The 14,700-nt window shown below is 37.0% G+C and overlaps 1 protein-coding gene across 9 annotated transcripts in view; it reads right to left on the reverse strand.

Moving 5' to 3' along the window:
• Positions 1 to 14,700, reverse strand: part of FREM1 (FRAS1 related extracellular matrix 1) — a 164,868-nt gene that overhangs the window by 55,005 nt on the left and 95,163 nt on the right. For 8 of the 9 annotated variants that reach the window (XR_013387804.1, XR_013387805.1, XM_077912003.1 and 5 more), the window contains exons 21-23: positions 10,667 to 10,811; positions 6,737 to 6,878; positions 3,513 to 3,708 (exon numbers count right to left, since the gene is read on the reverse strand). Coding sequence is in view for 7 of the 9 variants with exons in the window: in XM_077912003.1 (XP_077768129.1) it covers positions 3,513 to 3,708; positions 6,737 to 6,878; positions 10,667 to 10,811 (483 nt within the window). In the remaining 2 variants the exon portion in view is untranslated. Of the gene's footprint in view, positions 1 to 3,512; positions 3,709 to 6,736; positions 6,879 to 10,666; positions 10,812 to 14,700 lie in introns of those variants that run through there. The other variant, XM_077912009.1, reaches the window with a different exon arrangement.

The following is a 14,700-nucleotide window of genomic DNA, read 5'->3' on the forward strand; positions in this document are numbered from 1 at the left end:
ATTCTATAAAGAGTAGAATATTCACATACTTCTTGACCCCGAGATTCCACTCCAGCTGTGTGCTAGAGAGAAACGTACAGTGACGCCCAGGAGATGGGTACCAGAATGGTCACTACAGCACTACTGTAATTGAAAATGCTGGAGACAACCCTAAAGGTAAATACGTAAACAAACTGTGGTCCAACTGAATTTTATATGGCAGCAAAATGAACTAGAACTATATGCAGCAACACAGATGCAGCTTGTTAACCTTTGCTCTTTGCCTGAGCAAGTCCCAGAAAATAATAAACAAGAGTAAGAATATGAACACAAAATTCAGGATGATGGTTCTCTCTGAAGTATGGGAAGAGCACAGAGGTAGATGTTTATTACTGTCAACATTCCAGTCCTTGAATTGTATGGTGGTGGCACAGGTGTGTATTATGTATTTAAAAGAGAGTAAATGAATGAGTGTATGAATTGCTTAAGTGAGTGAAGGAGAAGTGGGTCACATGTGGACTAATGGCACAGTTTTACAAACTAAAAATTATAGTCCAATTTTGTTCACATCATTCATTTAAAAAATGATCATAACTCCAATATTGAGTTTCTACTAATAATCTACACTAGATTATTTTGTTGCTTCTCTGTAATACATCAGAGCTCTTAAATATCAATGCAAAAAGAATAAATATCCAAGAGGAAATATGTGTGAAGTAAATGCCGAGCTATTTCTAAATGTAAAAAATACAAATTGTCAATAAAATTTGAGAAGACATTCAGTCCCATGAGGAAACAAAAAAATAAAATATCAAGGAGATACCACTAGACCAGTGGTTCTCAATGAGTGGCAACTTTAGTGCCCTGGGGACATTTGGCATTGTCTGGAGACATTTTTGGTGGTTTTATCTGGGAGTTCCTATAGTCTTCTAATAGCTAGAGGCCAGAGATGCTTCTAAACATTCTATAATGCAAAAGAAAGTCCATTACAACAAAGAATATGAACTATTCTATTTGGGATCTATCCCAAAATATCAATAGTGCTAAGACTGAGAAACTCTGCTTCAGATGATCGAATTGGTCTTTTTGGTAGATTATTGGTGCTTTTAACTCAAAATGCTATCCAACTTAAGTGCAATGGAGAATCAAAGATCATCCTAACTTTAAATCAAAACCTGAGCCCCAGATGGGGCTTGCCTCCTGGGAGTCAATACACCAAGGGAGTAAGAGGAATGAACAAAGCTGAGGATTCAAAATCATCCACAGAATGCTTCATCAGGAGCAGAAGATAGATCTGAGGGAGGAAGAGCATCTGGGCTTTCCCTCAATGCAGTCTTTCAGCACTGTGACAGCAGAGTATGGTTCAACGTCAACTACAAACCATGTCCTTTTAAGCTTCTCTCAAAGAGCTCCACATCATTTTTGCCAGTGTGCAAATCACAAGACATGGAACAATCAGAAGGCCTGATGTTATTCATAATTGCTCTCAAATGGAGATAACCCAAATGCTCAATATTAGGATTATGCTTTAATTATTCAGTGTAGTTTTCCTCAGAGATGACCGACAGTTATAAAATTATGCTACAATCTGAGAAGATTCACACTAAGATTTTTTTTTTAAGTTCAACATTGTATAGATATAAACCATGATGTAAAAAGGAACAAAGAAGGAATTTGGAACTTCTGAAAATGCTAGTCAGTTAATGTATCTGTTTAATATAAGTGTTCACAAATCCTTTTGGAAAAGAATCCCATGTCAGTTGTCACAGAGACTGGCCAGGGACTCACCAACCTCACTTCCTGGGCATACCACTATAGTTTCCACTACCCACCCGCCCTTAATATCGCTTGGGACTATGATTCAGCCACCCGGATGTGCAGAAGACAAGTGCCTCTAAGCCCAGGCCAGGCATCCTCTTATTTTCCTCTATGTTTCACTTCTGGAGTGACTCCAAGGCCTTCGGAGATGAAGGACCTCTAGTTGGAAAAAATCCCAAGATGGCTATATAGAACAGATATCTCCTCCACTTCAGTGAATGTTCTGTGCTTAGCCAAGGGCAGTCTATCCTAATACATTAGCTGTCTGCACTAATATAGGACTTGCATTACATTTTGCCTGGGGATATATATATATTATTCATGAGAGATGCAGAGAAAGAGACAGAGACACAGGCAGATGGGAGAAGCAGACTTCCCGCGGGGAGCCCCATGCGGGACTCAATCCCAGGATCCCGGGATCATGACCTGAGCTGAAGGCAGACGCTCAACCACTGAGCCACCCAGGTGCCCCTGTCTGGACATATGTTGATGATAACCACAGTAGTCTTACTTTTGCAGAAAGTAAGAGGTATGGTATGGTAATAATTAGCTTCTCTAAGGGTCACTTATTATTAGACATCTTCAAGGAAGATATTTTACAACCAGAAACAAGCAAATAATAAAATAGTTATTTTAGAGCCCCAAATAAACATCTCAAAATCTATCATGCTGACTGAAATTAAAAAGAGAAAGATTCAAAACAATTGTAATTCTATGACACCCTTGATGTAAGAGTTGTACTGCCATTCTGAGCTTCCTGGCAGCAAGGTGAAAAAGGAAGCATTCTGTCAATCAGGGATGCACTGAAGATTCAAGAATATGCATGGGCCTAGGAATATAGAGATTTTGGGACCATATGGATGAACAAGAAATGAACATACCTTCCTCACATAAACTCCAAGAAAAATTATGGGGCAGTGACAATTGGGCATCAACTGTCCAACTGTTGGTTGTGCTTCCTTCCCAGTATTTTTTTCACCCTCCTCCTTCTACCATTTATATGCTACTGAGGTTCCTGAGTCCTACTATACAAAGGGTCTGCTAATTCAAGAGAAGCTTAGTATCTCCTTGTGTTCTCTCTTGTCCCTAGAAGAGTCGGTATTAGTGCTTTCAAAGTGAAGAGAGCAACGGTCTAACCTTTTTAATGACCACCTTCCTTTTTATGATTTTTAAATTTTAAAATATGTTTTTATTTCTTTGTATTATTATATTGGAAAAGTTTTTCCTCTGAAACTTCATTTTCAAGTAATATTTCACTTCCTGTGAATAAAATTAGTTATCACATTGATTTGGTAAAATTTTACTTAGAGCAGAAATCCCTGACTCTTAAAGCAGCCTGTGCCGCCACATTGTGAGTAAGGCTGGATTTCCAATAGGCTTTCTGAAATACTAAAAACAACAAGTAGAATGGGCTATTCTCATGAAGCTTACAGCTTCCCGGGAGAACAGGTGGGGAGTCAGAGAAGCAAATCATACATGATGGAATTTCAGGTACAAAGGATGGAAGGAAGAAAAGCAAAAGGAGAGGGAGGTAGAAAGGGAGAAGGAAGAAAGGAAGGAAGGAAGGAAGGAAGGAAGGAAGGAAGGAAGGAAGGAAGGAAGGAAGGAAGGAAGGAAGGAAAGAAAGGAGTTAGTTGAAATCCTTTGAGTGCTTACATGAGCTCACTTCTGGTTATATAACATAGTCCCAATAAACCTGGAGAGGGATATTTTACCTTTTCCCATATCCTTGATGGTGATGTGACAGTCAAATGCCGGTGATCTGTTGTCACCATCCCAGAGGTAGAAGGTAAAGCTGTCTTGGTCCTGGGAATCCATTGCCCCGGTGTGTGTGTATCTCAGCAAGTTCAAATCCACTTCTTCCTGAGTGCACTTCATGCCAGGGTAGAGAGGGACCCAGTCCCTCCCTGTCTGAAAGGTGGCAGAGTTAGTCAGCTGCTCACGGTTTTTTCTTTCCAAGCTATGTTAGTGGACATTTTCCATACCCCTGTAAACCTCCAATATAAGTGATATTTCAGGGAAACTCCAGATGCTTTTTTTTTTTTTTTTTTTTTTTGCAATTTTACCTTATATTTTTTCCTTTCAAAGAAATAAATTGAAACAAATTAAAACCTTGGGGGAAAAACTACCTTCCACCAAAGGATTTTTGACAGTTCTGTGGCAATTCAACAGCAGTGCTACTTCCAAGGTATTTATCATAAGCAATCATAGCTGATTAAATATTCCAATTAATGAGAGCAGGTGGGTAATCGAGCTGCTGAAATTGATTCTTTAAAAATTAAATATGTTTCATTTGAGGGGTTTCCTTTTTTTTTTTAGTTCCTATCATTATATAATTAATCAAACTATTTTTTCAAGCTGGCTTATCACTGGACTTATCTGAAATAGATAAAACAAAAACAGATGTATTGACTCCTGCCACATTTTTCCAGCCTTACTGAAGCTCAAAGAAAATGATCAAAATCCCAATCATTCCCTCTCTGTATGTCTTAAGTCAGCAAAAAATAACTGAAAATATCACATATTATTTTTTTTTTATCAGAATCTTCTAAAAACCAGCTAACATCGACTAACCATATATTCTATATTGAACTTGGGGGCAGCCCGGGTGGCTCAGCAGTTTAGCGCCGCCTTCAGCCCAGGGTGTGATCCTGGAGACCTGGGATCGAGTCCCACGTCGGGCTCCCTGCATGGAGCCTGCTTCTTCCTCTGCCTGTCTCTATGCCTCTCTCTCTCTCTCTCTCTCTCTCTCTCTCTCTCTCTGTCTCCCATGAATAAATAAATAAAATCTTTAAAAAATATATACTGAACTCAGTGCAGAAATTATGGTGTTCTCAATTTAAAAAGGTTCTTATGCTAGGGGGAACTGACAACTGAGAGTTCTTGATAATAATGATAAATCTCTATCGGATTTATAATTTTTTCTTGTTTTTCTCTGAAGATACAATAGCTTTCCCTAAGAATAGCTCATAAAAGTCATTTGACATAATTCAAGAAGAATGTCATCTTACAAATTTACTCTACGATATTATCTTGTATTTTTCCTTGTTTGGCTTAAGAGACTAAAATAAAAATTTAAATCCTTGTGTTATTTTTCTTTCCTTTGACAGATTATTCCAGACTCCCAGTTCCTGACAAAAATGCTTTGCCCTCTCCTCCTCTCATTGTGTTACCGCTTCCTTTTAGACCTATTTTACAAAGTTTCTACCTCTTTAAAATTTCTGCTCATCTGATGTTTGTACAGAGGTATTTTCTGCCTCAGTAAGTAAAAGTTAGTTACATTGTAATAATTAAGGTCATTATGTGTTTCTATCATATGATCTATTTGCAGATTTAGTTTTCAAAACAGTCTCTTTCGGGTTTTAAACTGCATAGCCTGCAATTCTATTTAACTTTTTTCTTTAATAATCTTTTCTGAGAAAGTAAATACAAAAGAATATATCTTTTCCTATCTCTCATCTCCATGCAATTCCCCATTTGCACTCCCAATGCCAGCTCTGACTTAACAAAATCATTTGCAAGCCCCAAAGGAGAAGAAAATAAGAGTCAGACTCAAGGTGGAGCAAAATAAGGAAAGCCAACAAGAACACAAGAACCCTTGAGAAAGTCCAGGAGTCCTAGAATCCTGATTCATCGTCTTGGAGAGATTTGGCAAAGCCCAAGGGAGCTGGGAGAGAACTATGTGGTGCCATCCTGGGAACCTGGACCCATCTGGATTTTCACATACCCAAAACACTTCGCTTCCCATGCTACCCAAATGTGTGAGCTCTCACTGCATTTCTGCTTCATTACCCTTTGAAATGAAATAAGGACACAGCTGTACCTCAATTTAAATCAGTGATTGCTCTTCACTCTGATTCTCTATGGTGCCTACGATCTAAGACAATCAAGCTGTTCCAGGCAGAATGAATCCTCGCTGCTCTTCTAGGACTGTCTCCATTACATTAAAAGTTAAGCATTCAGTCAAATAATCACATTGGGGATGGTTGGTGGTTGTTGTTGCTAGCCTTAATCCATCATTCAAACAAACATTTTGATGGATTACTCAAGGGATCTTTTCAAGTGACTGATCTATAATTTGTGTTGGGCTATTCCTTGGGCATCATGCACACAGTCTGAATCAGACTGGTGAGCACCATTTGTTAAAAGACTATCTTTTCTCCATTCTATTGCCTCTGCTCTTTTGCCAAAGATCTGTTGACTATATTTTTATAATGGTCTACGTCTGGGCTCTCTGTTCTGTTCCACTGATTTAGTTGTCTGTTCTTTCACCAAATCCACGCTAACTAAATTAAAGCGACTTTATAGTAAGTCCTATTCCTTTAATTTTTTTCTCCTTTTTGTTTACTATTTTGTGCATTTTGCCTCTCCATATAAACTTGAGAATCAGATTGTTAATATCCACAACAACAGCTCTGCAAAGTCTGTTTGAAAAAAATTTTTAAGGGATGCCTGGGTGCCTCAGTGGTTGAGGTTTTGATCTCGGAGTCCTGGGATCAAGTCCCACATTAGGCTCCCTGAGGGAAGCCTGCTTCTCCTACTGCCTGTGTCTCTCTCTGTGTATCTCTCATGAATAAATAAATATAATCCTTTAAAAAAAGAAATTTTTTAAAAATCTGGTGATAATTAAGATATCTCCTGGTTCTCATCAGCCATTAGACAATTTGCTTTACCCTCGCCAGCCCCTCTCTCAAAAATTTAGGTACAATCCCAGGGGAGCAGGAACAACAAAGAACCCTAATATTGGTCGAATTTGGCCTGAGTTGAGTAAGAAAATTTAGAATGGTGTGAATTCACCTCAAACTAACAAAATTAAATTTTCTACCTCTGGGCAAAATACAGCTATTAGAGGATAGATTCAGTTATAGAAGTCAGTGTATCAAGAAAATTTATACCTGCTACATGAGTTTTGAAAAGTAAAAGTAAAAAGGCTACTAACCTTAAGTTGAAGTTGCCCATTTTGTGGAAGCCTTTCAAATAAATAGTAAATCTTCTCCCTGGGTGAGTCTTTATCTATGGCTGAAAGAACAGCACTAGAAATAATTCGAGTTTCACCCATTTTCATTGTAATTTCAGCCTTCCTGTAAAAAGGAAGATGTCTAGGTTGATAGGATGGTCATTCACAATGACTATTACAGTTCTGACTCTTCAACAATTAGGGAATGTAATCCCTATCCAAAGTACTGAAAATGATGAGTTGGACTTGAGAAATAGGCTCTCTCATTTCACTTTACACATGAAAGTCTAAAAGATAATTACCAACAAGTATGGTGTGAAGTAAATAATTCTCATTGCTTCTATTCATTGAACTTTACCATTTTATGTTGTAATTTATTTCATAAAATGATTTTATTTCCAATATTTCGCTTGGTACAATATCTCCATGCCATAAGTAAGCAAGATACTATCATTCTAATTTTACCTTCTAATTTATATTCTAAATTTACAAAAACTTACTTAAAGAAATTCAATGGCTTAGCCACTGGTGTCCTGGTACCCTTTATGAAATACCATTATGAATCTGGAGATACTTAGGCAATCCATGGCCCTCTACGTTATTCTTCCTTGCCCTGGTAACACTTCTAGGTAGCGAGCATTCTCTTCACAGTGACTGATCTTTCCCAAGTGTTACAGCTACCAGGTTTGCCCCTGGCATCCTGACGACAAAGCTGGGATGAGTAGCTGCTGCTTCTACCATAAATGCTGCTACCATGACTTTGCAGTTCCTCTATGCTGCTACTCCTTTCCCAGCCAATAGAGCCATTTTCCTTGGTCTAACCAAGGTGGGGAAGGGATTTCTTTCCACCGGTTTCTAGCCTTCAGTTTTGGTCACCACACATGGCCAAACGCTGTCTAACTGGACAGTTTGGTTTCTGATAAAAACTGGTGAAGTTTCCTTGGGATGCAGATAATGAAGGACATTTAAGTAGCATCAACTGGCATTCCAATAACCTTCCATGCTCCTGTTGACAATTCAGAGCCCAGGCATGTCAGTTGTAACCTCTTTTACCTGGTGACTTTATTGCCTCTCCAGGACTGACATCTTCCCTGGCAGTAGAAGGTGATTTTTGCCCACCTCATTCTTAGAAAATACTAATCCCATTACTCTAGAAGGTTAATGAATCAGTTGACTGGTTGACTATGGAGATTAGTGGTGCCATTAATAGAACCAGATTAATCAAAACAGGAAGGAAGCCAATGTGAGGAAGAAGATAAGGAGTCTGGGAGGAGGGAAAGTGTCAGAATGAGATAACAGAGGGGCCAAAGGAGAAGAAAGTATGTCATAGTCTGACTTATGTTGAAAGAGACCGTGGGACAAGGACTATGGTGAAGGTAATTTATTTGGGAAGTGATCCCAGGAAGCAAGAGAGAGAAGTGAGGAACGAGACAGAGGCAGAAGGAATAAGGTAACAAAAGGTGTTTTTACTACTATGGCACTCAATGCTGCTGGGGATCTTTTGAAGAATCATATAGAATATGCTTCAAATTGTGCTTCTGAAGGATGGGAGTACAGGACATTTATTTATCTCATAGGTTGGGAGCTACCATCAGAGTGTCTTCTGCTGTTTCTGGACATGAGCCAAATGGGTCAGTGCTACTTCAGAGAAAGCCCTAAGCCACACAAGAAGGGGAGCGATGCACTGAGGCACTGGTAATGGAACCCTGAGAGTGTGCATAGTGTGTTCCACAAGAGCAATTACAATCAGAGGGGGGACTAAGGGAGCATGACTCAGAGAACCAAAAGCATCTACCATAGCATCAAAAGGAACACCAAAGAAATGGTGTCAAAATCTAACAGGGACCAGCAAGGTAAGATGAACCATTCAATTCAGTAGGAAGGTCAAAGGTAATGTTTAAGGGAGTAGTTTTAATAAAGTGGGGGAGGTTGGGCAGAAATGGATGAAGCACAAGCTATTCCTCCAAATAGTTTGGCACTAAAATAAATGAGGAACTGGGTCATCTTTGTGGTTTTAGAATGAGAATACCTGTTAATAATGGTAATAACTAGCACTTAGGAGTGCTTTCTGTATATTAGCCAGTCTTTCACGTGCTTTTACATATTTTAATTCATTTAATCCCTGCAAAGACCCTATGAAGAGGATACTGTTATACTCTCCACCAACAAATAAGTTGATTAAAAGGTAGAGAGAGGTGAAGTGACATTTTCAAGGCCACACAACTGGTTAGCAGCTGAACCAAGGCAGTCTGGCTCCAGAATCTGCTCTCTTCACCACTAACTATGACCCTTGTCTTGTTAACAGAAGGAATGAGAAGGCAGGGACTAGAGATCTAAGAGAAGAAAATCATGGAGCACATTCTGGGAGGAGGCAAGAGGTGATCTACCCAAGGACACACGTGGAAACGAAAGAAGAAGCAATAGAACTTCCCCTCTATAGGAGAGAGTGAAAAAAGAAAAGAAAGAAAAAGAGGGGATCTGGAAACAGAGCAAAGGAGATTTGGTGATTCTGTAGATAAAACTATGTCAGGCAGTTTAATAGCAAGAGCATAGCAAGAAACAGGAGATCAGAGTTGAGTAAGTGCCCCATTATGTGACCTGTCTGGTCTCAGTTTTCTCAGTAAGGATAACAACACTTATTTCCCATAATTTTAGTGGAAATTTAAGGAAATATCTGTAAAAGGATTCAAAACAGTGTCTGTCACAGAGTGAGCACTTAATAGACACCAGTTTACACTTCTCTCCCTTCCTCTTAGATACAGTGAGGTCATCAGAAAGAGGTTACTTAATACTGCAATACTCTTCATAGTTTCATTTTACAAATTATGGTCATACCAGTCCAACATTCTAACTAGACAATAGAAAGTAGAGCAGAAAGCAGAACCTGCTGCATCTTTTTTGTGGAACTGATGTCTGTGATGCAACCCTCCAAAAAACTATCATCAGTATTTCACATACTGGTGGCCCATGAAAAATGGCAGGATCAGAAGGGACTTGTTTGTGTCTTTCCTGCAAAGTAGAGGAGGCTTTGGGGGTTTACACACCTTCAGGAAGCTGTTGGCTCCCTGATAAAAACTCAGACTGTCTGCTCAATGCCTCTCACTGCTGTGCCATTGAATACAGAGATGAAGCAGTCAAAGAGGTCCCAAGAAGCAGACACATCTCTGCACCTAGCACCAGAGAGCTGGGCCTTCTCAAGGTTTACCCTCATATAGATATGTACAGTTGCCAGTAATAAGAGAAATAGCTGGAGCTACAGAAATATAACTGATGGGAGACTCTGCACTCTCTGATCAAGGTGATCAACTACAGAGGGAGACACTGAGACGATTTGCAATTAATATTAGCTCAGAACTTTTAAAAGATCACATGAGTGATCATTTTGCTATCAGGTAGCAAGGTAGTACCAATCCATAAGGAACACAGAGGAGTGGTGGATCATGAAATACCAAGATGATGAAAGAAATGGCATTTATATGTTTCCCTCAGCCACTCTTAGTTAAAAGTTTGGTCAAATCCACAGGGAGGACTGTCTGCAGTTAATATTATCACACTTTAGTTAAGTCTATACATCTATTACACTTTGGTGTGTATGTACACATGTGTTTACTCAGTACACTATTCATTCCACACAGAAGGTGGAGTCATTCTTAATTATTTAAAGCTAACTGGAATTTTTAGAGGAAAATCAAATAATTAAAGGGTGAATTTAACAACTGCTAAGGAGTTGTTACATTAACTACCATTTGTACCAAAAGTTCTAGGTGCCTGAGCAGGTGGGACAAGTTGTGATAGACGGGAACTGTCAAAGACTTGTTTTTCTCTGGAAGACACATATTACATTTGTACCTAGTCTTCCGGACCACAGAATTTTCTAGAACATCTGAAAGGGACTCTTTTCGGGTAGCTTACTTGCTCAGCATTGGTTTCTCATCATTAACTGGGGTGATCTCTACTGAAATGGTTTTTAATATCTTATGTTTCCCATCTGACAACTGGATTGTAAAGTCATCAGCAAGAGTCTCTGAGTCATCATGCACATACATCAACTTCATTCCTGGAAGAAGGGGGAAAAAGAGAGAAAGTAAATCTTTCTTATGATTAAACCATTCCAAAACACACTTAATCTTTTAATTTCCAAGGTATTGGTATCAGCAGCAAGAGTTCACTAATCAGCGTAATAGGATAAAATTAAACTTTTATGAAGCAAGACTAGCCTTTTAATTTGTTAAAAATTCATATTTAAATACTTTAGTATTTGATAAGGATCTTATTTAGAAATCAGTGAGGAAAGCATATATTATTTAATAAACTGTATGAGAACAGTGGTTCATTACTTAGGGAAAATTATAGTTTGATACCTACTTCAAGCCAATAACCAAAATAAATTCTAGATGAATCAAAACTTAAATATAAAACTACTTTTTAAAAACCAAACAGCATTCATATGAAAATGTAAGAGACCCAGAATAGCCAAAACAATCTTGAAAAAGAACAAAGTTGGAGACTCACATTTCCCATTTTCAAAACTTACTACAAAACTACAGTAATCAAGACAATGTGGAACTGGCATAGAATAGATATAGACTAATCTAACAGAAGAGAGTCCACAAATGAATCCATACATTACACGCAACTTATTCTCATCAAGGGTACAAAAACTATTCAAGGGGAAAAAAGTGGCCTTTTCAAATAAATCATGCTGGGACAACTAAAAAGCCACAGACAATAGAACGAAGTTGGATCTCTACCTCACATTACATACAAAAATGAACTCCAAATGGATAATAGACCTAAATATGAGAGCTAAACCAGAAAAACTGTTGGAAGAAAACCTAAGAGTAAATCTTTTGTGACTCTGAGTTAGGCAATGGTTTCTAGATAAGACACCAAAAGCACAAGTGACCAAAACAAAACCAAAAAAGGCAGATAATTTAGATCTCATCAAAATTAAAATGACACTATCAAGAAAGCAAAACAACAGCCCACAGCACTGGAGAAAATATTTACAAATCATATACCTGATAAGGGAGGGTCTAGTATCCCAAATATATGAAGAACTCTTATAACTCAGTGATTAAAAAAACAACGCAATTATAAAATTGGCAAAAGATTTGAGTAGACCTTTTTCCAAAGAAGATATAAGAACATAGACAAATAGCCAATAAACTCATGAAAAGATACCGAACACTATTAGCTATTAGGGAAATGAAATCAAAATCACAATGAGATACTATCTCTCACCCACCGGAATGGCTATCATAAAAAGATAGATAGTAACAAACATTGGTGAGGATACAGAGAAATTGGAACTCTCTTACATTACTGGTAGAAATGTTAACTGATGCCACTAATTTGGAAAACAGTCTAGCAGTTCCTCAAAATGTTAAACATAGAGTTATCATATGACCCAGCAGTTCTACTCCTAGATACAGACCTAAGAGAAATCTAAGTATATACCCATACAAAAATGTATACATGAAGGTTAACAGCAAAAACAGAATAGACCCAAATATCCATCAACTGATGAATGGATTAAATAAATGCAGTATGTCCATACAATGAAATATTATTTAGCAGTAACAAGGAATGGCACAGTAGTGACTCATGCTGCAATGTGAATGAATCTTGAAAACATTATGTTAAATAAAAGAGACCCTTATAAAAGGTCATATATTCTATTTATATGATTCTGAAATGTCAGAATAAACAAATCTATAAAGATAAAAAATAGGTTACTGGTTGCCAAGGGTTGACGAAGAAAAGGATGAGAATAACTGCTAATGAGTATAGTATTTCTTTTGGGGGATGATAAAAGTGTTCTCTAAATGATCATGATGATGAATATCTAAAAGAACCTCTGAATTGTAGACTTTAAATGGGTGGATATTATGGCATGTGAATTATATCTCAATAAAGATGTTTTAAAATATTTGGAAGAAAACACAAGTAAATATCTTATTTCTGAATGTAGAACATCTTCCTAATACAAAAACAAAAAAAAGGAAAGAAAAATAATGATGAATTACACCACTCATAATTTATGAGTTCTGTACTTAAGACTATGAATTAAAAGGCAAATAAAATAGAGAAAAACATATCTGTAACATGTGACAAAAAACCGAAACATTAATATTTAATCATCTCTTATAAGTTGATATAAATCAATGGAAAAATGAGCAAAGGACATTATCAAGCATTTTACAAAAGGTGAAACATAGATGGTCAATAAATACAAAAGTTTGGTAAATATTACTCATAATCTAAAAATTTCAAATTAAGATAACAGTGAGAGACTGTTATTGACTATCAAACATGCAAAAGTTTTAAAAAATATCCTCTCTTGATTAGGAAAATAGGCATGCCCATGTATATCATGCAATGGCAATTTTCCCCTAAAAATATTATAAATGGTCACCTTTTTTTTACCAAGTAATTTCATTATAAAAATTTATGCCAAAAAATTCTAAGAGATATGGTCTAAGATTTATATTACAAAAACATATGTAAAATACGTTTATGTATAACCTGTAATATCAAGAAATGAAAAGCTATCTGCACATTTAAAAATAGAAGATATATAAAATTACAGTGTAGTTCTCCTATACAATGAAAAGCTAGTTATTACAAACCATCTTTTCAATTAGCATCTAAAAGGTAAGAAGTTTATTATAGTTGATAAGAAAAAAACATTACATAATGTGGTGGCAGTTTTATAAGTTCTGTATGTTTGGCATGGGAGGATGTATGTGAGAATATATTAAAGTTTTTTTAAAAATGTAACCATAAATGAATCAAAAATAAAATGAAGACAAAAATCTAATCTCTGAGAATGTTACCAAGCTATTGACCAAAGTATTAATTTATGTAAACCATTTTTTCTTCAAAATCATTGTATATTGCAAACTTTACCAATATGCATGCTTATTAACCAAATAATATAATATTTAAATAATAATATCCAATTAAAAGCAGGCTTTCTTGAGAGTAAAATTTGATTATTCATTTTCCTTTGTCAAATTTGAAAAAAAATAACCACTGTAAAAACATATTGTATTATTTGATACACACGGTTGTTGATTCGGTAATATCATCTCTTAAGCCCCAGAATTTCTTTCTTTGCAATTGATAAAAACTGAGAAATATATGAATTAACTTTTCAAATTCAAACGTGCCAGGACACTGTACAACTATTACAAAATAAACTTTGGGGCAGAGAGCTTGCCCTGGCTGGGGAATGGAAAAATTTAAAAAGTGCTGAACCAGTGCTGGATGGAGCCAGCATGGGAAAGAGATGGTCTAGAAAGCCTGGTGTAGGGGGAGGCTCCACGGGGAGGTCAGAAGTTACCTGGTTCTGAAGGCATGGTGTTGGTTAGCCTAGCAAACAGGGTTCAGATTGGGGAAACAATATGTAAAGGCAGGAAGGAGAGTGAAAGTAGGCAGTGATTCTAGAACCACCCTTTTCTCCTACATCTAAAAGTATGTTTATATTTGGAAAATGGGATAAAATTGATTTTTTAAAAAGAGTAATTAAAAAATAATTCAGGCTGCTATTCCAATGTGTCACTTCCTTAAAGAACAAATTATCTCCACAGAGAATAATGAGCTATTATATGTGGTTCTATATTTGTTTCAAACATAGAAATTTTGGCCGACAAATCTCTTCAAATTTAGGTTCCATGATCTCAGTAGTTTTAAAAAGGAATTTTTTATTACAACATGAAAAAGTTGGAGCTAAAATACCCAAAATCACAAATGCACAAATGTCATTTTCTTTAAAGATTTATTTATTTCCTTGAGAGAGAGGGAGAGCATGAGCAGGGGAAGGGGTAGAGGGAGAGGAAAGAGAGAATCTCAAGCCGACTCCCCACTGAGCATAGAGCCCAATGTAGGGCGCAATCCCACAACCACAAGATCATGACCTGAGCCAAAATCAAGGGTCAGAC

This window comes from Canis aureus, chromosome 10 (genome assembly GCF_053574225.1).
Source record: "Canis aureus isolate CA01 chromosome 10, VMU_Caureus_v.1.0, whole genome shotgun sequence".
Taxonomy (NCBI): Eukaryota; Metazoa; Chordata; class Mammalia; order Carnivora; family Canidae; genus Canis; species Canis aureus.